Raw genomic sequence first — 22,159 nt, 5'->3', positions numbered from 1 at the left:
GGCATGGGCTTGTGAAACCTCAAACCCATTCCCAGTGGCACACCGTCAACAATAAAGCCATACCTCCTCATTCTTCCTAAACAGTACATTTGGGAATCAAACATTCAACTATATGTGCCTCTGGGGACCATTATTAAAACAACCGCAGACTGTAACCTGAAGTGTGAGCCAAAAAAATCCTCTTCTCCCTTAAGTGGCTTTTGTATTTTTATCACAGCAACAAGAAACAGAACTAAGACAGTGACATAAATCCCAATGGGATCCACCATGTCTCAGACTTGGCACTCGAAGGCCTCCCAGTAAAGGCAGACCTTCCTGACCAGCTGCCTCCCAGTTTAAATGTGGGCTTGGCAGACCCTGGTCACTGCACATTATTTTTTTGCTTATATTACAGTAGGGCTGAGAAGAGGGTCAAGACAACTCCTAGACAGTGACATAGAGCACTACAGTAGCAGAAAACAGAGAAGTGAAGAATGATGGGAAAGAGAGCATGCCCTTGCACTACTGTCAGGGTTCTCAGAGAACTGAGCGCTTTCCCACAAATGTTACTGGGAAAGTGAGAGTGTAGATAAGGAAGGGGAAATGGGAGGTAAAAACATAGATTTTTTTTTTTACCTCCTATATGAGTGAGTCACAGGGGCCATCTGCATAAGTTCCTAGGTTCTTGGGTATCAGGACCAAGAATTGTATCAGAGATGCATAGTTAACAAGAGGTAATTTATTTAAAATACAATTACAAAAACACTCAGGTTGAGAATGGGCTAGTGATCTGGAAAAATGCATGAACTGAAGTCCTTAGCCATCACTACCTGCCTTTTCTAGGTCGTGCTTTTCTCTTGCATGCTGTTTGTTATTGAGTAACCCAGGCGGGGAAGGGATTCCAGGCACTATCAACTGGCATTTATTTATTTAATCCATCAACCTGGGTGTTTTTATTTGTGCACTACATGTGTGCTGTGGTTGAGGCCAGACATTACTGCAAGCAGACTATTGTTAGCTGCCAAGTGCCAGAAATTGATCCAGAGTCCCTCGAAAGAGCTCTTAACCACCGAACTGCAGGCCCTCATACCTCATTCTTGATGTCTCTCTATCACATTCTTCTGCCACACTTGAATTGTGTTAGAGTTTGGCAATCGAGGCGAGGCTGCATTATTTGAAAACCAGGAACTTTATAGAAACCAGACAAACATAAAACCTGACTGGGAGGGAAAGGCGTTTTAGGTAAGCACATCTACAGACCCTCAAAACTCTCTGGATTTGTCAGCCTGGCAAGTTCCGGTCAGGAGAAGGGGGCAGTTGACACAACGGAAGCAGAGGTAACCTTCAGACTGGAGGCGCACGAGTTCAGTTCTGCAGATGGGAAAAGAGAAATGGAGGTTAAGCTGCTCAAGTCATTGTAAAGTGTGAGAACTGGGGAACGCAGGCCCACAGCGGCCGAAGCCACAATGAAGGGCAACAGGGCCGAGGCCAAGGGTTGGGCCTCTCAGGCCCTGAGGGCGGGATCGCCGCGCGAAGCGCTCTGGGAGTGGTAGGCGCTTTCTTTCCGCTCTCCTTCAGCCACTCGCTCCGGGCGCCCAAGGACGTCCAGGCGGTGGGCTCAGCGACTCGCACTTTGCGACTCGGAGACTCTTTCCTCAGGCGGAGCCCACCTCTCGCCCTCTTGCGCGCGGCAGCTTACAGCAGGCTTCCGGCGTGAGGCATTGTGGGCAGTAGAGTCCGCTCGCAACCTCCCAACGCGGACGCGCGGCTCACCGGACTACGTTTCCCTTCGGCCTGCGCGCGCCCCGAGCCGCGTCGGCTCCAGCCCCCGACGAACCGAGAGTCTCCAAGATGGCCGCGTGGGGAAGGAGGCGTCTGGGTCCGGGCGGCGGCAGCTCCCGAGAGAGGTAAGCTGGGCTCGCGACCGCAGGCGGAGGTCGGCCGCAGAGCCGGAGAAGCCTCTATGCCACGCGCGACTCCAGATCGTGTGCTCGCCACGCGCGGGGCCCAGTCCGCGGGGGCCTAGGTGTGGGAGGAGCGGGGCGGCGCGACGGCCAGGAACGAGGGGAACGCGACTAGGAGGGGCGGCGACCCGCAACCGGGCGGGCAGTGAGCCAGGGTGAGTGGCTGCGAGGACCGCCACGCTGTCCTACCGAGCGGCGTTTGGACTCTGGGCCGCTGGCTCGCGCACGTGGCCCTCTCGGCCTGGGCGCCCGGTGTGGCGTGGAGGGGCTCCAGGGAGAGGAGGAGGGTAGAGAGGTTCGCGGGGCGGTGTGCTATATAGGGGCGTTTGCTGAGAGCGGCAGCGTGCCGGGCGCGCCTCCAAGAGCCTGTGCCTGGCCGCCTTCTGAGCGAGCAATCGTCGCCACTTTTTGAGGGTTCTCTTCAAGCACTTCTGCCCTAAGTCCTTTATAGTGACCTTTTCTACTGGATGCGTTTGGGGGCGCTAGGGATTTGTTTCTTCCAATGATTTCCGGATGACAAGAGCAGTTGACCTGTTTCTTGTTGAACTTGTAGCCTTTTCCTTCTGGGAATTATTTTTAGCTAATAGGTTACTAGAAACAAGAAGTTTGGGGAGGTGGGTGTATATCGGTGGCGCTACTGGGTTAACATGCACAGTCCGTTTTGCTAAGTTCTCCACATTTTACTGCGGATGTCAGAAAAAAAAGGAAAGTTTGGCTTTTTCCGTCTTTTCCAGTGAGTACTGTCATCCATAGAAGTTGTGTGTCAGCTAATCAGCGTTGTTCCTTTTTGACTGATGCATCCCATGTTCTTTGCTATTGCTGAGAGAGAGAGAGAGAGAGAGAGAGAGAGAGAGAGAGAGAGAGAGAAAGATCCCATCCCACACGAATCTTGTTCCTGCCTGGCATAGACAGTTTTACTTTTGAGTTCATTTATGCTAAATAATCCATTCTGCATTTACGGTGACATGGAAAAGCAGTGGCAAGGAGTGGTTTTTCTAACTCCCACTTCTTAGATAAGAACAGCCAGAGAGGTTATCTTGTTTTCCCTGTCTTTAAATAACCTAAGAATGCTTTTAGGATTTTAATTTCAGCTCATTAGTCAGGGAAGAACCTTCCTAGAAGACCCAGAATCACACAAAGATATTCTTAATATATTTATTGGCTTGTTTTTAGAGCCATGTATGTAGAGTCATTAGAGTCACTGTGTAGCTCTGGATGTTCTGAAACTCACTCTTGTAATTAAATGCAGACCGAATTCGCTATAAAGCTAGTGGTTGACTCTCTTCAGTGCAGCTGATGTTTGCTTCTCACCTGACATCTTGACTAATTAAGGCCATCTTCCTGGGTTCCTGTAGGTGTGTAGGTTCCTTTGGCCAGGAACTGAAGCATGCAGACGCTGTATATCTGCCAGAAATGGGAGCATTTGATTTTAAGATTTGAGAGTTGCCATCTGCCCTCCTAGTGACTGGAGATTACCCCTCTGTTGGATCCCATCTCCTTAAGGCCCTCCCACTCTAGGCAGTGCCTGGAAACATAACCCCTCATAGCCAGCAAACTGACTTCTGGGCACACCTCCATTCCTGCTCACTTGGTGGCCTGACTGGGTGGAGCAGGCCAGAATAATTGTACGCTCAGCACCGTAGATTGTGAGGACTGAGTATATCATTGGCTCTCGTGGCACAGGCTGTTTGTGGCTTCTAAGTGACTTTGTTCCATGTCACATTTGGACTGGCTCAAATTTCAGCTTCATGTTAAGAGCACTTCCAGAGTTGCTCACACCTTGCTGCCTTCCCTGTGCTGAAGGCAAAGGGGATGCTGTGTGGTTTGTGAAAAGGGCTGGAATGGACAGTGCTTTGAACAGACATTGTATTTGCCAGTGGCTGCATACGCTGGAGCATATGTTATATTTAAGGCCCTGCTTTGTGCTCTTTGTCAGCTTAGTGTGCAGTGGTTCTTGCTTTGCCTGTTAAGTGCAAAAACACAGGCTAATACTAGAGCTGAGTGACAATTATTGTAGCTGCTAGCCATATGTGGCAGTTCCATTGAAGTTAAGATTAAATGCGGTGAAAAGTGTAGCTCCCAGATGGTAGACCATGTGTCTGGTGTCCGGTACTCGTTTTGGGCTAATGACTAAGCATAGAGAGAAGTTTTCCGTCAGTGAAATAGATAGGAACAGTACTGGTCTAGACTGAAATTGGAGGGGGAAAGGAGCAAACAGAGAGCTGCTTGTGTGTTGATTCTTCTCTCCACTCCATTAAATCTAGGGAAACAACAGTATTTGTAATGAAGAACATCAAACTCTGAGCTGTAACCTGAATTCTTGTCCAAAATTGAGCATACTGACAGCAAGCACAGCAAACAGATTGCGTTTGTCCTGCTGGCCTCTTTGAGGCCCACTTACCCACCTAGGAAAGCAGAGCAGGTATCCGTATTCCACCACCTGTGCCAGCTTGGACCAGCTCTCAGACAGCCCTGCCTATCCTTCCCTGGGCTACTTGGTGCTGCTCTCAGAGCCCCTGAGCATCTCTGAGATCTCCATGATTGTTGGAATGTGAGTATGGCCCTGTACTCTGAGTTCCTTTTTTGAGATAGTTGATCTGTATCTCATCATGATACAGGGTGGCTTGGGGGCATTCAAATTTCCTTCCCCTGCTCTGGGCATTGTTAGGCAACAAGTTATCATGGGGTTGGTTGCCATGCTCCACATCCTTCCCTGCCACTTTTTCTTGGAAGACCATGTCATTTGTGAATATAGGGAGACAAGGTCCCAGTGGCCATTGTAGGGCTAGTACCTACTACCACTGAACAGCCATTCTTTGCATTCCTGGGGTGATAGACCCTTTTCTGTTCTGATCCTTCTAGAGCTGGGACTCTAGAGATTTGAGGCATTTAATATTTCAAGAGGTTCTCATTCGGACTTTGGTATGTATGGTAGGATTCTTCCTCCTGGTCTAGATGAGGTGTGCAGGCAGGCCTGGGACATACACCAAAGCCTCTTGATCTGTATAGCCACTGGATGGGGATGGGACATGGGCATTCTACCTGTTGGGCTAGTGAGAGATGACAGCCCTGATAACTGAGCCACATGTTCTGCTCACAGACCTGAGTGTGTAAGTTGGTCCAGCCTTTGGGGTGTATTTCTGTTTTCCTGGGTTTTATTCAAGCAGCCTGAGTTCCACTTGCTTTGATGTCTTCTTCTATGTCAGTCCTGCAAGCTCATCCCAGTAGATCCCATCTCTGAGAAAGGCTGGGTTAACGGTGTCCAGGGAAGAGCAACGAATAGGCAGAGGCCTCTCTGACCAGCTTGGGTTGACTATGGCTTGCTTCTTCAGTGGGTAAAGAGCTGTGGCTGGAGTGGGAAGTGTGATTCATGAGGTGGCATGTACAAGGGTCATTCTTACTATCTCTGTTTGGGTCCTCGTGCTGACAGCAACTCTACTGAGCCCAGAGTTCCTGGGGAAAGCCAGTAACCATTGATTTTCACCACAGTTCTTCAGATGAAGGCTATGTAGAAGAGTTTTCTGCCTCTCTGCCGGTTGTTGGGAGCCACCACTAGTTGCCTGTGTCTGTCAGTGCTTGAAATGGTACTGTGCCAGAGGGCTGAGGTTTTTACTTTATCAATTAATTTACATTTAAACAGCTATAGATGTTTTGTTCCTGTCCTCTTTTGCACCCAGTCGGGTCCTCACACTCCTCCAGTGGGAGACCAGGGAAAGTGGCTCAGGGTAGCAAAGTGTTTTTGTTTTTCAAGGCAGGGTTACTTTGTGTAGCCCTGCTGTCCTGGAACTCAATCTGTAGACCAAGCTAGCCTCAAACTCAGAGCTTTCCCTACCTTTGCCTCCCCAGTGCTGAGATTAAAGATGCATGCAAGATTTGTTTTAATGGTGTGTTTGAGTGTGCATGTATGAGTGTGGGTGTTTGTGGATCTCCTGGAGCTGGAGTTGCAAGTGGTAAGTGGTTGTGAGCCACTCCATGTGGGTATTGGAATGGGTGTTCTCTGGAAGGGCAGTGCTGTTGTGCCACAATAGTGTTTTTCTCCTACTGTCCCTCATTACACACATTCTTAGAAACCTGTTGCAATCAGGCAGAGCAACATGGGGATACCTTGATGAAAACATCCTCGGTTTGTTGGTGTAGCTTGGTTGGTTGGTTGGTTGGTTGGTTGGTTGGTTGGTTGGTTGGTTGGTGTGGGGGTTTTTTTTGTTTGTTTGTTTTTGTTTTGTTTTGTTTTTATTTTATTTTTGGAGCTGAGGACCTGCAAGTGCTCTACCACTGAGCTAAATCCCCAACCCCAAGCTAAATCTCCAACCCCTTGGTTTGTTTTTTTTTTTTTTTTTTTTAAGATTTATTTATTTATACACTGTAGCTGTCTTCAGACACACCAGAAGAGGGCATCAGAGCCCATTACAGATGACTGTGAGCCACCATATGGTTGCTGGGGATTGAACTCAGGTCCTCTGGAAGAGCAGTCAGTGCTCTTAACCACTGAGCCATCTCTCCAGCCCGGTTTGTTTGTCTTTAAAAGGCCCAAGCACCAGTTGTTAGCCTAGGTAGATGTGAGTTTCTACTTGAACCCTGCCCAGCAATCTAGAGCCTAAGAAGAGGACTGTTCTGGATTTAGAGACACCACCCTCCCCTAACACACACACACTCACACACAGTCTCACTCTCCCCCCCCCTCCCTCTCCCTCTTCCTATCTGATCTCTGTTCTGAGGGGTATAGATTATTGAATAAGTATGTTTTTTTGTTTTGTTTTTGAGATGGGATCTCACATAATCCAGGCTTGTATTGAACTTTTATGTAGCGTAGAATAAGCTGGGCTTCTTCTGACCTATTGTTGATCAAAACCAGGGCCTTGTACAAGCACTCTACCACACCAAGCTACATCCCCAGCTAGCACTAGCTAGCTAGCTTGCTTGCTTGCTTCCTTCCTTCCTTCCTTCCTTCCTTCCTTCCTTCCTTCCTTCCTTCCTCCCAAAGAACTTGAACTCAGACTCAGAACTCGTTCTGCCTTAGCCTTCTGGATAGCTGGTACTATAAGTATGTCCTACCAAGCCCAATTGAGATTTTTCTTTTTAAGAAAAAAAAATTATAATTGGCTGGTGGTTATGCACATTTTTTCATTCCAGCATTAGGAAGCAGCTGCACATAGATCCTTGTGAGGCCAACCTAGGCTACACAGAGAAACCTTGTCTCTAAATAACAACAAAAAAAGGATGGGGATTGGGGGGGAAACAGAAGCATGGGGCTGGAGTGGGTACAAGTGCTTGCACACCTTAGTTCAAATTTTTCGCACTTACCTAAAAGGCTGGGCATGGCTGTCTCTACCCTGTTACTCCAGTATTTGGGGGAGAGGGGCAGAGATAGGTGGTGCCTGAAGGCATGCTGGCCAGCTGGCCTAGCCAAATGGTAAGCTTCTGTTTTAGTGGTATTAGAAACCAGTCTGGGGTCTCAGGGAAATGACCACACCGTGCAAAACACAAAACAAAAGGTTTACTTCTGCAGAAGGGTGTCCAACTATTTATCAAGCCAGCCATGTAGTCAAGCAAAGCAGCAGAGCTTCATGGTCTTACGGGATCTGCTAACAGAAAAAGTAGTACTGTTCATAAAGAAAGTATGTTTTGAGAGCAGAAGGCACAATCTTGAGCACATATTTTGATCTTAGACAAATGTTAGGCTGTGGGCTTGTCCTAAGATCAGAGCTTCTAGAATTAGGACGAGTAAGCCTACAGGCACATCCCAGTGGTCAGAAGTGTAAGCCCAAACCCTCGCCAAAGGAGACACAGATGGCAGGTAACTTCCTTTGTTTTATTTAACCCTCTGACAGAAAAGAAATGGTACATTTTACTTTGCCTACAAGTGCACTGTCTGAAGACAGGTAGCCAGGGATACAGCTGAACACCAACATCCTGCTCTGGTCTCTACATGCACATGCTTGTTTGCTTTATTTTGCTGTAATTTAAGTGTTCTTTTACATTTATTTGCGTGTAGTCATACCACAGTGTGCAAGTGGAGATTAGAAAACAATTTATTGGAGTTGGTCCTCTTCCCTCAAACATGGAAGTTCCGGAGATTAGACTCAACTTTAGGCATAGTGACGAGAACCTTGAACCATGAAGCCATCTCACAGCCCTCTTGTTTTGTTTTTTTAAACAGAAAGTCTTATCAAAAATAAAATGTTAAAGTCAACTATTAGACCATCATTGGAAGAAAATGGCTGTTGATCTTTTGGTATGCAGAGTCTTGGATACATGTTCCATATAACTTTCTTGGGTTTACATTAGGCTGGAGAATGGTTAAGAGCACTAACCGCTCTTCCAAAGGTCATGAGTTCAAATCCCAGCAGCCACACAATGGCTCACAACCATCTGTAATGAGATCTGATGCCCTCTTCTGGTGTGTCTTCAGACTGCTACAGTGCACTTATATATAATAAATGTATTTTTTAAAAAATAAAAATAACATTAACTATATTATGCTAACTTAATATATGATACCTCTTAAAAGCATAGTGTTAAGTGAAAGAAGACTGTCACAAAACCCCACACTGTGTGTGGTTCTGTTTATCTGGAATCTCAGATTTGGCAAATCCAGGAGTCAAGAAGCAAAAAGTTGGGGCTGGGGATTTAGCTCAGTGGTAGAGCGCTTACCTAGGAAGCACAAGGCCCTGGGTTCGGTCCCCAGCTCCGAAAAAAAGAACCAAAAAAAAAAAAAGAAGAAGAAGCAAAAAGTTGGTGACTACTAACAACTGAGAAGGCTCAAGGGAGAGGGAAGTGCCCCTAAGGGGCACAGAGTTTCAGGAATGATGGAAGTGGCCTAAAATTACTGATGATGAGCTACCTAAGATGCAGATCCTTCCACCCCCATCGCCCATGGGCAGGGATAGTGGGAATGCATCACCGTACTTCATATGATAAAGTGAGTTAAAAAATACAGGTCAAGGGTTCAGCTATCAAAAACTACTGTCAGCTACATATAGAGACAGCACTTGGGATGTGGGGGCAGGAGAACAGGAAGTCAGTCATCCTCTGGTACAGATTGAATTCAAGGCCAACCTGGGCTACTTGAGACTTTGTTTCAAATAAATTATAAATAAAGGCTATTTTACAGTTGCCACAATGACTACTACTTAAAAGAAACAAGGGTGAACAAGGCTGGTCAGGTAAGGATGAGTCCCTGGGACTCACTCAGTGGGAGGAGAAAGCTAACATCTGTAGCACTGACCTCCATATACACTCTGGCATGTATTTGTTCTTCTTAAGTGAAAATATTAAAATAAATGGGACTGAAGAGCTGGCTTGGTGGTTAAGAGCACTGGCTACTCTTCAGAGAGCCTGAGTTCTATTCCCAACACCCTTGTGGCAGCTCATGACTGACTGTAACCCCAGTGTTCTCTTTGGACATCTACCAGTAGCAGACATACAAGTGATGCATAGGCATGCATGCAAACAAAACAAGCTAACATGAAACATAATACTTAATCAAAGTAAGTATAAAAACAGTTTTTTTTAAAGATTTATTTATTTCTTATATATAAGTACACTGTAGCTGTCTTCAGATACACCAGAAGAGGGCATCAGATCTCTTTACAGATGGTTGTGAGCCACCATGTGGTTGCTGGGATTTGAACTCAGGACCTCTGGAAGAGCAGTCGGGTGCTCTTAACCGCTGAGCCATCTCTCCAGCCCAAAAACAGTTTTGTTTTTTTTTTTTGTTTTGTTTTTTTTTTTTTTTTTTTTTTTTTTTTGGTTCTTTTTTTCGGAGCTGGGGACCGAACCCAGGGCCTTGCGCTTCTTAGGTAAGCGCTCTACCACTGAGCTAAATCCCCAGCCCCCCAAAAACAGTTTTAAAAATAAATTACTGGGCCTGGAGCGGTGGCTCAGCGGTTAAGAGCACTGACTGTTCTTCCAGAGGTCCTGAGTTCAAATCCCAGCAACCACATGGTGGCTCACAACCATCTGTAATGAGATCTGATGCCCTCTTCTGGTGTGTCTGAAGACAGCTACAGTGTACTTACATATAATAAGTAAATAAGTAAACAAATAAATAAATCTTTAAAAAATAAAAATAAAATAAAATTACATGTTGCCTAGCAATTTTACATCTGGGTATTTCGAAAGAATTGAAAATAGGGGGCCAAAGAGATGGCTCAACATATTTGCCTGATGAGAGATCTGTCCCAGGAACCCACATCAGGGCAGGAGAGCTGACATCTGCAAGTTGTCCTGTTCCATGCATTAGCCAGATGTGATGGTGCACACCTTTAATCCCAGTACTTAATAGGTAGGGGGAAGTGGGTCTCTGAGTTCAAAACCAGCCTGGTCTAGGTAGTAAGTTCCAGAACAACTAGGGTCATATAGTGAGACCCTGTCAGAGAAGGAGCTAAAAATTAATTTTTTTATTGCTTTTTTTTTTCTTTTTTTTTTTCTTTTTTTCGGGGCTGGGGATCGAACCCAGGACCTTGCGCTTCCTAGGCAAGCGCTCTACCACTGAGCCAAATCCCCAACCCCAATTTTTTATTGCTTTAAAAAATTGAAATGGACACTCCACACAAGAACAAATACTCCATGAATGTGTATAGTACCTAGAATAGCTGACAGAAAAGAAAATAGAACAGTGGGTACCAGGGGTTCCGTGGATAAGATTTTGGGTTTAAACCTTGTGGAGATTGGTTCTATAATGGTATAAGCTGTATTTAATAAGGTGCTAAATTTTGTTGTATATATTTTATCACAGATAATAAAATCTGTGCTTCAGTCAAGCAGCCATGGCTCACATCTTTAAACCAAAAACCTTGCGTTTAACCACTTATGAGTCTTGCCTTTCCCACATAGCAGAGACTACCTTACATCTCGGCTTGTGAAGCCTCATTTCCTTACTTTTCACAGTTGACAACTGGAGACAAGTCTAACCAGAGCGTCTTAGCTCTGTACCTAAGTGAAGCAGGGAAGGCACCTGCTGCTTGCATGCCCATTGCAGGGTGCTGTGCCGTTTGGGCAGCAGGCGTCCAGATTTAGTTTTCTCACTTTTGGGCAGGTTTTGTTCTCATCGTATAGCTCAGCTCTAAACAGACTTGGCTCTTGAACAGATATTTTTAGACTTTGGGAAGACTGACATTTGAGGTTAGGCCTTGGGCAAGAGTGAGGCAGGAACTACAGAGCCTTATATACAGTCTGCCAGACATTATTCCTGTATTCCACAGAGTTTCCCTTATTGCTGCATTTTGCTGCAGTCCCAGCATTTCCAAGTAACTCCTCTATAACTATTCCCCTCCCTTACACAAAACTGATCTAGCCATGGCCCATGACCTGAAATGTGGGAGCAAGGTTGCTACCTGCTCTGCTGAAGGCTTAGGATAGCGTGACCCCTCACCCAGTGTTAGAGTGATGGGACAGTGTTCTTAATTAAGTACCAGAGATTGTGCCTAGTGTAGGGTCAAAGGTCAAAGGTGGACAGGGCTGGGGAAATGGCTCAGTGAATAAGGCGCTCACTTTGCTTGCAGGAAGAGCACCAAAATAAAAGCTGGTTGTGCCAGCCTGATTGGAACCCTAGTGCTAGGGGAGGGAAGAAACAAATGGGTGCTTGGAACTCTCATTGGCCTGCCAGTCTAGCCAGTTGGCAAACTCCAGGGACAGTGAGAGGCCTTGCTTTAGAAAAATAAAGTGGTGGAGCCAAGTCTTCACAGCACATGCCCTTAGCCCTAGAACTTGAGGCAGAGGCAGGGGATCTCTTGAGTTCAAGGTTCGAGAATTTCCTGGTGATCTACAAAGTGAGTTCCAGGGCAGCCAGGGCTACCCAGAAAAAAACATGGTAGGGTGGAGAGGTGGTGGAGAAAAAAATAACACTGACCTCTGGCCTCCAAATGCACGTACTTACCTGAGCACTTCTGCATGCATACAACACGCAGAGAACAAGAGGTGTATTACAAACAGGGTTCTCTACTTTGCTTTTTCCCCTTGACTCAATTTCTCTGTTGTCAGTGTCCCTCAGCCCCTGACTCTGAGCTGTCATTTCACATTGAAGCATCTTTGCAGGGGGTACAGTATTATATCTCTAGTCTGAAGTCGAAAATCCCACACTCGGTTGACATTGACAGGCAGTCACAATGCAGGTGCACTGAAAATAGCATACAAAATACCTTAGGTTCACTTGTGTCTTGGGTTAGTTATTATGGCTGTGATCAAACACCATGGCTAAAGCAAGTCGGGGAGAAAAGGGTTTATTGGGCTTGCACTTCCTCATCCATAGTCTATCAATGAAGGAAGTCAGGACAGGAACTCAAGCAGGGCTGGAACCTGGAAGCAGGATACAGAGGCCATAGAGAAGTGCTGTTTACTTAAGGCTTGCCCCTCATGGCTTGCTCAGACCACTTCATTTCTTTTTTTCCATAATGTTTTTATTGATTATTTGGGAATTTCACATCATGAAACTTGAGCACCCTCAATTCCTAGTTCTCTCAGGTTTGCGCTGCCCCCCCCACCTTACCTGCACTCAAAAAGAATTAAGAAAAACAAAAACAAGTCCCAATTTGTGTTGCCCATATAGGTGACCAGCCTCTTAAAACTGAGTCTCCCTACCCACACCCCCACTAGAAGCCATTAATTGTGGAGAGCTACATTTCAGCATCCTTACCACAATTTTTAAGAGTTCTTTAAAATGGCTTTCTGTTTAGACTGTCACTTTTTGGGGGGTAGGGAGGAGGTTGGGGTTACAAAAGCCTTCTTATGTCCTTTCTCAACTGTGAATCTGCGGTCACCAATATCATGGTAAAAGTCACATCCAGTTACTCAAGTCAGTCAGCAGAAGCATGGACCACAGGCATCCACATCAGCCCACTGTCTTACAAGACATAGGAGCACCAGTCTAGGGATGGAACCACCCACAATGGGCTGTGCTGCAGCCTTCCCCCAACCCCCAGTCAATCACTAGGAAAATGTCCTGCAGCTGGATATTATGGAGGCATTTTCCCAATTGAGATTCTCTCCTTTTCAAATGACTCTGGCTTGTGTCAAGTTGACACAAAGCTAGCCAGCACAGCTTATATAAAGGAAGGGCAAAACTGAATTTCTTTTCACCTTTAGGGCGTGCCCATAACCTCTTATGTCTGTTGAGTATTCTCCAGTCTGAACACATCCAGAGTGCTGCTCTCCAGCACTGCTGATGAGGAGCACTCAGCCAGCAGCAGCAGCTTTTATTCTGTTACAGGTGCAGGTCAGATCACCTAGAATTTAAGACCCAGGGCTGTCCAACTTGGGGCCAGCTCCTGCCCGTCACTTGTCCTACTTCTATTTTCCACTGGTGTGGAAACCAAGGTTTTTGTTCATCACCTGGCCTTTTGGCTGGGATTTGACTCAAAATCCAGCCATTCTAGCTGGAGTGACTGAGAGATGGCTGGACTTGGCTCTTTCCTGGGGAGTTCAGCACCAGTTACTGAAGTCAATGAGACCCTTCAAAGCCCACATATGCCATGGTATGCAGGACTCCCTCCTACCAGCGCTAAACAAGTACCATGCTGGTGCCTGGTCTGGTCCCATGCACTGCAAAATGGGGAACTTGTGCTTCGTGGATGTTTGGTTTGCGTGTTTCCATTTTCTTCCAGGAAATACACTTCTCTAAAGATTCTACCATCCCAAAGGAGACTCAGGACTACTTTCCTTAACTAGCTGTCCCCCAAGAGTGGGTGGTTCTGGTAGCCATGGTGTATAGGTGCTGTCTACTCCTAGGTGTGACACCGCCTACTGTTGTCTGCTTTGATTTTCATGCTGTATAGTTGGGCCAAGTCCATAGTGGGTTAGGAAAGGGTTGTGGTGAGCTCATCTATAGAACCAGCTCAGGAATATGAAGGATTGGGTAGGCATACCTGTGTTTATAGCTGCTGTAACACAGTTCTGATGTTCACAGAATTGCCTGCAGTGAGCACCTGTGGGAGTCAGACCCACAGACTCAGAGCTCTTCCCTGGCTGTGTCTGTTTCATGTCACTCCACTTTCTGGAGCACTGGCCTCCCATTTCCAAACATGTTTAGAACAATGAACATGCTCACTCATTTGTTCTGACAAAGAGTAGGCAAGAGTAGGCTCTCTCATGCTGGCCTGGGCGGATTGGGTGTCAGCTAGGCATGCAGAAGGCTCTGGGACTGGCCAGGAAGAAATCAGAAGTGTCATCTGCCTAGTGATACATCTAAGATGGGGCAGGCTGTTGTAGGTGCTGAATGTGCTTTCCTGAGACAAACTTTCTCCTGTGTTCAGGATGGCCACAGCCTGCAGGGCAGAGAAGGCCATGGCACTAAAGCCAGCTGGCATTGTAAGGGCACTGCAAATCCAGCTTGAACCCACATTTTGCCTTGCGTTCCACAGTGGGGGAAGAATTGCTTCAGCTACTCTGTGCATAGAGAGGTGCCCTGTTCCCATTTTGAAAGTGGGCAGGACTTGGGATGGTTTGGAAGTAAGTCTGCCTGGAATCTGTTTCACAGGTGGGTGTGTAAATTGGTGCTTTGGCTTTTATTGGCTGATGAACATGAGACTACAAAGGCAATCTCTTGGCCATGAGTACACCCACTTCAAAACAGAATCCATTACCTGTCCTGTATCATTGAGAGACTTCGTTGTTTTTGAGATAGGCTCTCCCTATGCAGCTCAGGCCAGCCTGGAACTCTGTCCTCCTGGTGCAGACTCCTGAATGCTGGTACTGTGGGCATGTGCCACCGAGGCAGGTCTCAACTCTATTGACTAATTGTGTATGACAATAATTCTGTCCTGTTGTGAAGAAGCAACTGCAGTGGCCTGCTCCCCTTCCTCCCCTTGAACTTTACTCTAAATGGACGAAGTCCACAGAAGATGTTCATGAGAAAAGGCTGTTTTCCAGTTGGGATAGTCAGCTTCCTGGGGGCTCTCAGGAAGCTTGCAACATAGCACGCCAATGGACAGGCTGTTTGGCCATGTCCCATTCTGTGGCTTTTTTTTTTTTTTTTTTTGTGGTGTTAGGGGTGAGTCCAGGGGCCCTGTGCAGACTAGGCAAGTTCTGTCTCTAAGCCACCTCCATTCCCCATGCTGAGGCTTTTGGTCCCACCCCAAGGAATAGCCGCCTCCCTGGGGCACACCTAGCTTGTGTGTGATTTAATTAAGCCTTACCTGAACCCAGCTTAATTGCAGTCACTATTTTAGGGTAAAGTATTTGTATTGCCTGAGTCCGATCTATTGCCTTTTTACTAAGGGGGTGCTGGTCTGGGTATGGGGCACCCCCACCCTGTACTTGGAATGCAATCTTACTTTTTTTCTCACTATGTTGCACAGACAGGTCTTGAACTCACAGAGATGTGCCTGCCTCTGCCTCCGCCTCCAGAGTATTGAGAGTAAAGGTGTTCACCACCATGCCTGCCTGCCTACCTTTGTGACCTTTTGTTTCACCATTTCTTTCAGAGGAAAAAAATGCTCTCTTGTAGATTGGGCTCTGAAGCAAAGAAACCTATAAGTGGGGTGTCCTTTAGTCTGAGGCAAACACTTACCTAATCCTACACACCCAAATAGGTTAGACCCTTCGACCTAACCTCCTTGTCTTTTCCCTCCACTAAAGGGTTAGCCTGTCAGCTACAGATTGCTACATTGTGCATGAGATCTACAGTGGGGAGAATGCCCAGGACCAGTTTGAGTATGAGCTGGAGCAGGCGCTGGAAGCCCAGTACAAGTACATTGTGATAGAGCCCACCCGGATTGGAGACGAGACAGCACGCTGGATCACCGTAGGCAATTGCCTGCACAAGACGGCCGTGTTGGCAGGTACTGCCTGCCTCTTCACCCCATTGGCACTGCCCCTGGATTACTCCCACTACATCTCCCTGCCCGCTGGTGTGCTGAGCCTGGCCTGCTGTACCCTCTATGGGATCTCCTGGCAGTTTGACCCTTGCTGCAAGTACCAGGTGGAGTATGATGCCTATAAACTGTCCCGCCTGCCTCTGCACACGCTCACCTCCTCCACACCAGTGGTGCTGGTTCGGAAGGACGACCTGCACAGAAAGAGACTGCACAACACAATAGCCCTGGCTGCCCTGGTGTACTGTGTAAAGAAGGTTTATGAGCTCTACGCCGTATGACTGCAGGAGAGTGGGACGAGAAGCAGAACCACAGGGCCCACAGGACTCAGATTCCCTACAGCAACACTGGGTTTTCTCTGTGAAGCAGCAGCACCTGGGAAAGTGTTTGGTTTAATACTTGTTATTTTTTTAAGCAAAAATAACAGATCATGGGTGTGCCAGGGGTTTCAGCTCATTACACTAAGATGTCTATTTCCATAACCCAGGAGTGGCTCCCAGGCTGTGGAAGTCTGACTGAGCAGTGGAATATGGATAGAGCCAATGCTACTTTTTGAGGGGTATGAACTTGCTGTGGGGGTGTCTTAAGTATATTGTTTAACTATACCATTCAGAAGCCAACCGGAAGCTATTGACCATTAAAATTATGAGAATTTCAACATCTGTTCTCTTTTTCTGCCTATGCCTGCAGCTGCTGCTGTGTGTGAAATGGGCAAGTGCTGCAGATACACCCTGCTGTGCCTCCTTGCAGCAGAGTGGCTCTAGAGCCAACATCCTGCCAGAAAGAATGCACGACATAATAGGACTAGCTGCTTGCTAGTCTTCTGGCCTGCTAGTCTAGCCCAGTCGTGGTCCCCCTTGGCCATGTTGTTTGTTTCCACTGGTGATGTACTGTTTAAAGATATAGTAGGTAACCTTGGTTTCCCTTTGGCTCACCGGGGAGCATCACATCCAGAAGCCCTTCTCCAAAGACTGACTTAAAGAGCATAGAAATTGCTGCTGTTACAATGTAACCCTGAGTTCAACCCAGTGCCCCAAGCTGTGGGAGGTGCCCTTGCCCAGGGCAGTGAGCCTTACAAGGTTTGTTTTGAGACTGTCTTTCTTGCTCTGCTGGAACTTGCTGTGTAGACCAGGCACAGGCCTAGAACTCGAGATCCACTGTCTCTGCCTCCTGAGTGTTGGGGTTAAAGGCATGTGTGCCACCACGACCAGCTTTGTGTCTTTTTCCTAAGGCTCGAAGTAAGTGGAAAGTGATTGCCTGCATGAAGGCTGGGGCATGGCATTTCTGTGGTCTCCAGTAGATAGCTAAGCCAGCTTCTCCATAGAAAGGTGCAGTGCCCGACATCAGGAAGGGGGCCTGACCTGGATGTAAGGGAAGCAAGTTTTAGACAACTACAGGAGTGATAGAGCAATTGTAATAGGAGAGGTCCAGAGTTGGGGGACATTTTTAAAAGCCTGCAAAAAGCATTAGAAATCGTGACTTAATTCCAAATACTGTAGAAAAAGTAATGGTTCCAGGGATGATGAAGAGGTAATGAACTAGTGTCTGCAGGGCGAATTGGTATCTGGTATCAGTGAGAGCCCCTGAGTGACTGAAGGCTGGCTTTGAGCCTGATGGGCAAGCACAGCATGGGAGGGTTTTTGTAACAAGCAGTCACCTGGGCTGGCTATATTCTTTCAGCACATCAGATTGCGTGGGGGGTTCGGGGGAGGGAGGGTTGGTGATGACTATGGGCTGGGGACTTCACTTCAGCTGAGCAGATGCCCTTGCCTAAAATAGAAACCAGGTACAAACAGCTCCTTCCTATTTCCCAAGCTGCATTGAACAAAGTGACTCTTGTTAAGTATATTAACCCTGATTCTGAAATGCCATCTAGTAATCTGGCCCCTGGCCAGAAGAGCAAGGGTAGCTGGGCTATAAGAGGGGCAGCATATGGACCTCACATTCTGGTGGTAGCCACAATGCTTTCACAATAGCTTTCTCTGTTGAGAAGAAAGAAAGTCACATGGCTTAGACCATCCTGTTGGAAACCCACCTGACAGTTCTGTGTAACCCATCAGGGCACGGGTCACAGAAAGAATCTAACAAAGGAGTCTAGTCTCAGCTGCCTACCTGCTACCATTTTCAGAAGCAAAGCGCTCTATAAAGGGGCAGTTAACAGTAGACAGACAGGCAGAGCCTGGGGAGCTCCTTCCACTTGTACCTCAATCTGGTCCAGTGGCTGTGTCCTTGTTGCAAGGCAAAGCCTTAAGCCTGTGGGGCATGAACTTGCCCTGCAGGATGGGCTGCTACAGGGTCAGGCATCATCAGTGGCCATATACCACAGGTTTCAAGATCAAGATGGAGACAACTTTTATCACCAAGATACTTAAAGGGATTGGATGAAAGGGGCTGAGGTTGTGGGGAGGGATGCAGAAGACAAGGTCAGCAGTGCTGCATCACTGCAACATCAGGTCAGGAACAAAGTAAACTCGAGAGCAGGAGTTGAAGGCAGGCCAGGGCTGGGAGTAGCTATTCATTATAGTCTTGCTGATGGCTCTTGCCCTCATACCTGGGCTTAGGTCATCATCTGACATGAGAAGCAAAGGACACGGCTAGAGTGTCTATGAGTGTGCAGGTCACATGAATCCTTGGTGCCCTCACTTGTAGAGTTGCCTGCTACTGTCCCCCAAACCAGCCTCAACAGTTTGCTGTTCTATCTCCTGTGATGGCTGAGTGTGCTGTTGCTATGACTTATTTAATGGAGAGGGAAGAATGGGAGCTGGACATGGCCCTTCTCAAAGTGCCAGCCAACAAGTATCAGAGAAGAGGGGAGGATGCTTGCTTTTCACTAGGAACATGCTGAGTGCTTTGTAGCCTTGTGTCACAGGGGTGGGGGACCCTAAGCGGCAGCCCTAGTACAGTTGTTGCTGGTACTGGTCCCCCCCCCCCCCCCGCACTTCGATCTACGTGAACACAAAGGAGTCCTTCCTCCTCCTTGGCAGGAGGGTGGATGGTGTCTGGAAGATGAGAGGCCACCCATGATCTGTATCCACATTTCACCCACAGTTCTTGAGCCATCTAGGACAAGGTGTGAGCCATGGTAAATAAGTCACCAGGTCTGGTCGCACACTCCTCTTTCTCCTGGGAAACTTGAAAGTCTGCAACACTGGTGTTAGGCTACTTGCAGCTTTTTACATCACCTGTCAGGATCAAGAGAAAAAAAGCACAAGGCCGTGGAGGGATGGCTCGAGTCCTGTCTGCTCTTGCAGAGGATCCAAATTCAATTCTCCCCAGCTCCCACATGGCAGTTTAAAACCATAACTTCAGTCCTAGAAAATCTGCGGCCCTCTCCTGGCCTCCACAAGCATCAGACATTGCACATGGTGCACAATAGACATGCATACAGACAAAACCCATACATATAAAACATAAAAAAAAAAAAAAACAGCTTAACAGTAAGCAGATAAAACAAACAGGAAAAGGGAAAAGTATCCTTATTTGCAAATGATGCTTCTACATGACTTAACTTCATCAGAAAAATAGAACTGACACGCATTCTCAGCAAAGGTACAGGATAAAGACCTCAACAAAGAAAACTTTAAAATATTCAAGAAAGACAGCGAATACACTAGAAAGATGGGAAGACCTCCATTCTTATGGGCTGGAAGAATTAATATTGTGAAAATAGCTATCTTGGTAATGTAGCTCAGTCTGTGACTGCCTAATATTCATAAGGCCCTAGGTCTGATTATTTACCACTCCATAAACATGCATGGCCCCAGCACTTGAAAGGCAGGGGCAGGAGGATTAGGACATACATAGAAGGCCATCCTTGACTACTGAGCGAGTCTGAGACCAGACTGAGATGTAGTCTGGGAGGGAAGGGAGGAAGGAACCTGGCTATCTCCAAATATCTCCAGATTCAATGTAACTGCATCAAAATTCAAAAGCCATTCTTAAAAATAATAAAAATTAGAAAGACAAACTTCAGAAGCATAAAAGACCCCAAACAACCAAAGTAATCTTGAACAAAAGGAATAAACGTGGGTGGCCATCACCTTACATAGCTTGAAGTTATATTACAGGCATAATAACAGAATAAGCAAACATAGACAAATGGGACAAAACCAAAGACTTAGAAACTCACATCGCTAGAGCTACCTGATTTTACAAAGATGCCAAAAATGCACAAATGGTGCCATGAAGCCTGGGCATCCACATAGTCAAGAATGAAACTAGATCTTTATCTTATCCTGCACAGAAATAAATCTTTTCCAAAACACCAAGGACCTTCATGTAAGATGTGAAACGCAAACCTGTTAAGAAAAAGTTAAGATATTTCCAGATATAAGTAAGGACAAGTAAGGATATTTCCACAAGTAAGGACTTTGTGAACAGGACCCCTGCAGCTTAGGTGACAAGGCCAGCAAGTGACAAACGACCTCATGAAGCTAAAAGGCTTCTATACAGCAAAGGGAGCTTAACTCTAAGTGGAGAGAGTCAACAGGATTAGAGAAACTTGGTCAGTTACAGCTGAGAGGGTTAATATCTGGAATACATGGAGAACTTCTAAAAAGGATCAGGTGGAGCAAAGATGAAATAAATGCAAATGGCCAAAACCATGAAAACTGTTCCATCTCACTGCTCATCAGCAACGCAAGCCAGAGCTCTCACAGTCAATCACTAAGAAAACAGCAAATGCTAGCCTGCATGTGGACAAACAGGACTCTTACACATTGCTAGTAAGAATCTAAACTAGTGGGCTGGAGAGATGGCTCAGTGGTTAAGAGCACTGACTGCTCTTCCAGGGGTCCTGAGTTCAATTCCCAGCAACCACATGGTGGCTCACAACCATCTGTAATGAGATCCGATGCCCTCTTCTGGTGTGTCTGAAGATAGTGTAGTCATAATAAATAAAATAAATAAATCTTTAAAAGAAGATTCTAAATTAGTAAGACCTGTTCAGCAATCAGTATGGAAGTTTCTCAAAACACTAAAAGAGATCTGCCATGTCCTGCGCTACCCGAAGGATGTGCATCAGGCCACCTGAGACACTTGCTCATCTCTGCGCTGCAGCACTGTTCACAATAGCTAAGCTGTGCAGCCAGCCTAGGAGTCCACCTCAGACAGGAGACACAGACGGGTTAAGTAAACAGAGCTCTCACTGGACTTCCATTTGCAACAAAACAAATCCAACTGGAGACAATACCTTGCGTTAAGCCAGTCTCAGAAGACAGGTAGCATATGTTTTTCTCTTGTTTGTGGCTCCTAAATTTCATATAGTCACATAAAATGATGTACATATACATTAGAATAGAAGCGAAGGGGCTGGAAGGAGCTTGATGGAAAAGAGAAAGGGCAGACACGGAGGAGGAGGGGGTGTACTAAGCACACAATGTTATCTGTTAAGTAACTTTAAAGGCCATTCAGCAGGCTCAGAGCTAAGGGAAGATGGCAGCTTTATAAGGGAGTTTTTACTCTTATTTGGGGAAATTGCCAATGACCCTCCTCTGGTTTCAGCTTTCAGTTTCTGTAACAGAAGAAATTTCTTTCTAAACTTGGAAAATGAGCTGACCTGCACATCATACCTTTTTTGTAAGTCAGAGGGGGCCAGACGGAGGTGGCGCATGCCTTTAATCCCTGCACTCTGGAGGAAGAACTGCGCAGGCAGATCTCTGAGTTAGAGGTCAGCCAGGGCTACACAAAGAAACCCTATCTCGAAAAACAAAAAGTCAAAGGTAAACACAAGGGCTCTTCTAGTTCTGCCTGACCTCTATGAGGAAGTCTTCCCACCTGGAGTCAAGGCACTACCTGAGAAGTGCGACCACAAGAGCCTTTCCACATCACACCAGAGCCAAGCAGGAGCTTCCCTTGTTGGCTGCTCTCTAGCAGGTTTACCCTCAGCTTGCAATGGTACCTGGTGCCCTTACACGGCTACTGTAAAAGTCATCAGGACCAGGGGAGAGGACTAGGAGTTCTTCCTAATGCTAAAGCTGGCACTACATAGGATACACCAACTCATCCATCACACTCACCCACTTTCTACAGTAAGAGCAGGACTCGGACTATCTTAAGACTACTACCAGTCTTCTCCCTCAGGCCTCTACCGTAAGAATTGGGTCAGTGGTCTCCAGTAAGCCTAACTAAGCAGATTAGGGAAGGTGGGGTGAATGGGGGTGGTACACACCTTTAATCCCAGCCCTGGAGGTCGTGTGCAGAGGCAAGTGGCTTCTTGAGTTTGAGGCCAGCTTGGTCTATAGAGTGAGTTCCAGGGCAGCTGGGGCTACACAGAGAAACCCTGTCTTGAAAAACAAAACAAAATAAAAAGCCAGATTTGGGGCTGGTGTTATTATGCCTGGTCCCCAAACATCCAGAACTAATTCTGAAATCAGGGATGTCCGAGACTCAGAAGACACGTGGTTCTTC

The 22,159-nt window shown here is 46.7% G+C and overlaps 1 protein-coding gene across 2 annotated transcripts; it reads left to right on the top strand.

Moving 5' to 3' along the window:
• Positions 1 to 1,581: 1,581 nt before the first annotated feature.
• Positions 1,582 to 16,409, top strand: Tmem11 (transmembrane protein 11). Of its 2 annotated transcripts, NM_001166165.1 has the most exon segments (3): positions 1,582 to 1,886; positions 4,208 to 4,494; positions 15,516 to 16,409. In NM_001166165.1, coding segments are annotated over 2 exon segments (531 nt in total). In that variant the 5' UTR covers positions 1,582 to 1,886; positions 4,208 to 4,480; the 3' UTR covers positions 16,033 to 16,409.
• The last annotated feature ends 5,750 nt before the right edge of the window (positions 16,410 to 22,159 follow it).

The sequence above is a fragment of the Rattus norvegicus genome, chromosome 10, assembly GCF_021556685.1.
Source record: "Rattus norvegicus strain SHRSP/BbbUtx chromosome 10, alternate assembly SHRSP_T2T, whole genome shotgun sequence".
NCBI classification, from domain to species: Eukaryota; Metazoa; Chordata; class Mammalia; order Rodentia; family Muridae; genus Rattus; species Rattus norvegicus.
Note: the sequence above shows the minus strand (reverse complement) of the source record. Positions and strands in the feature narration are given on the sequence as shown.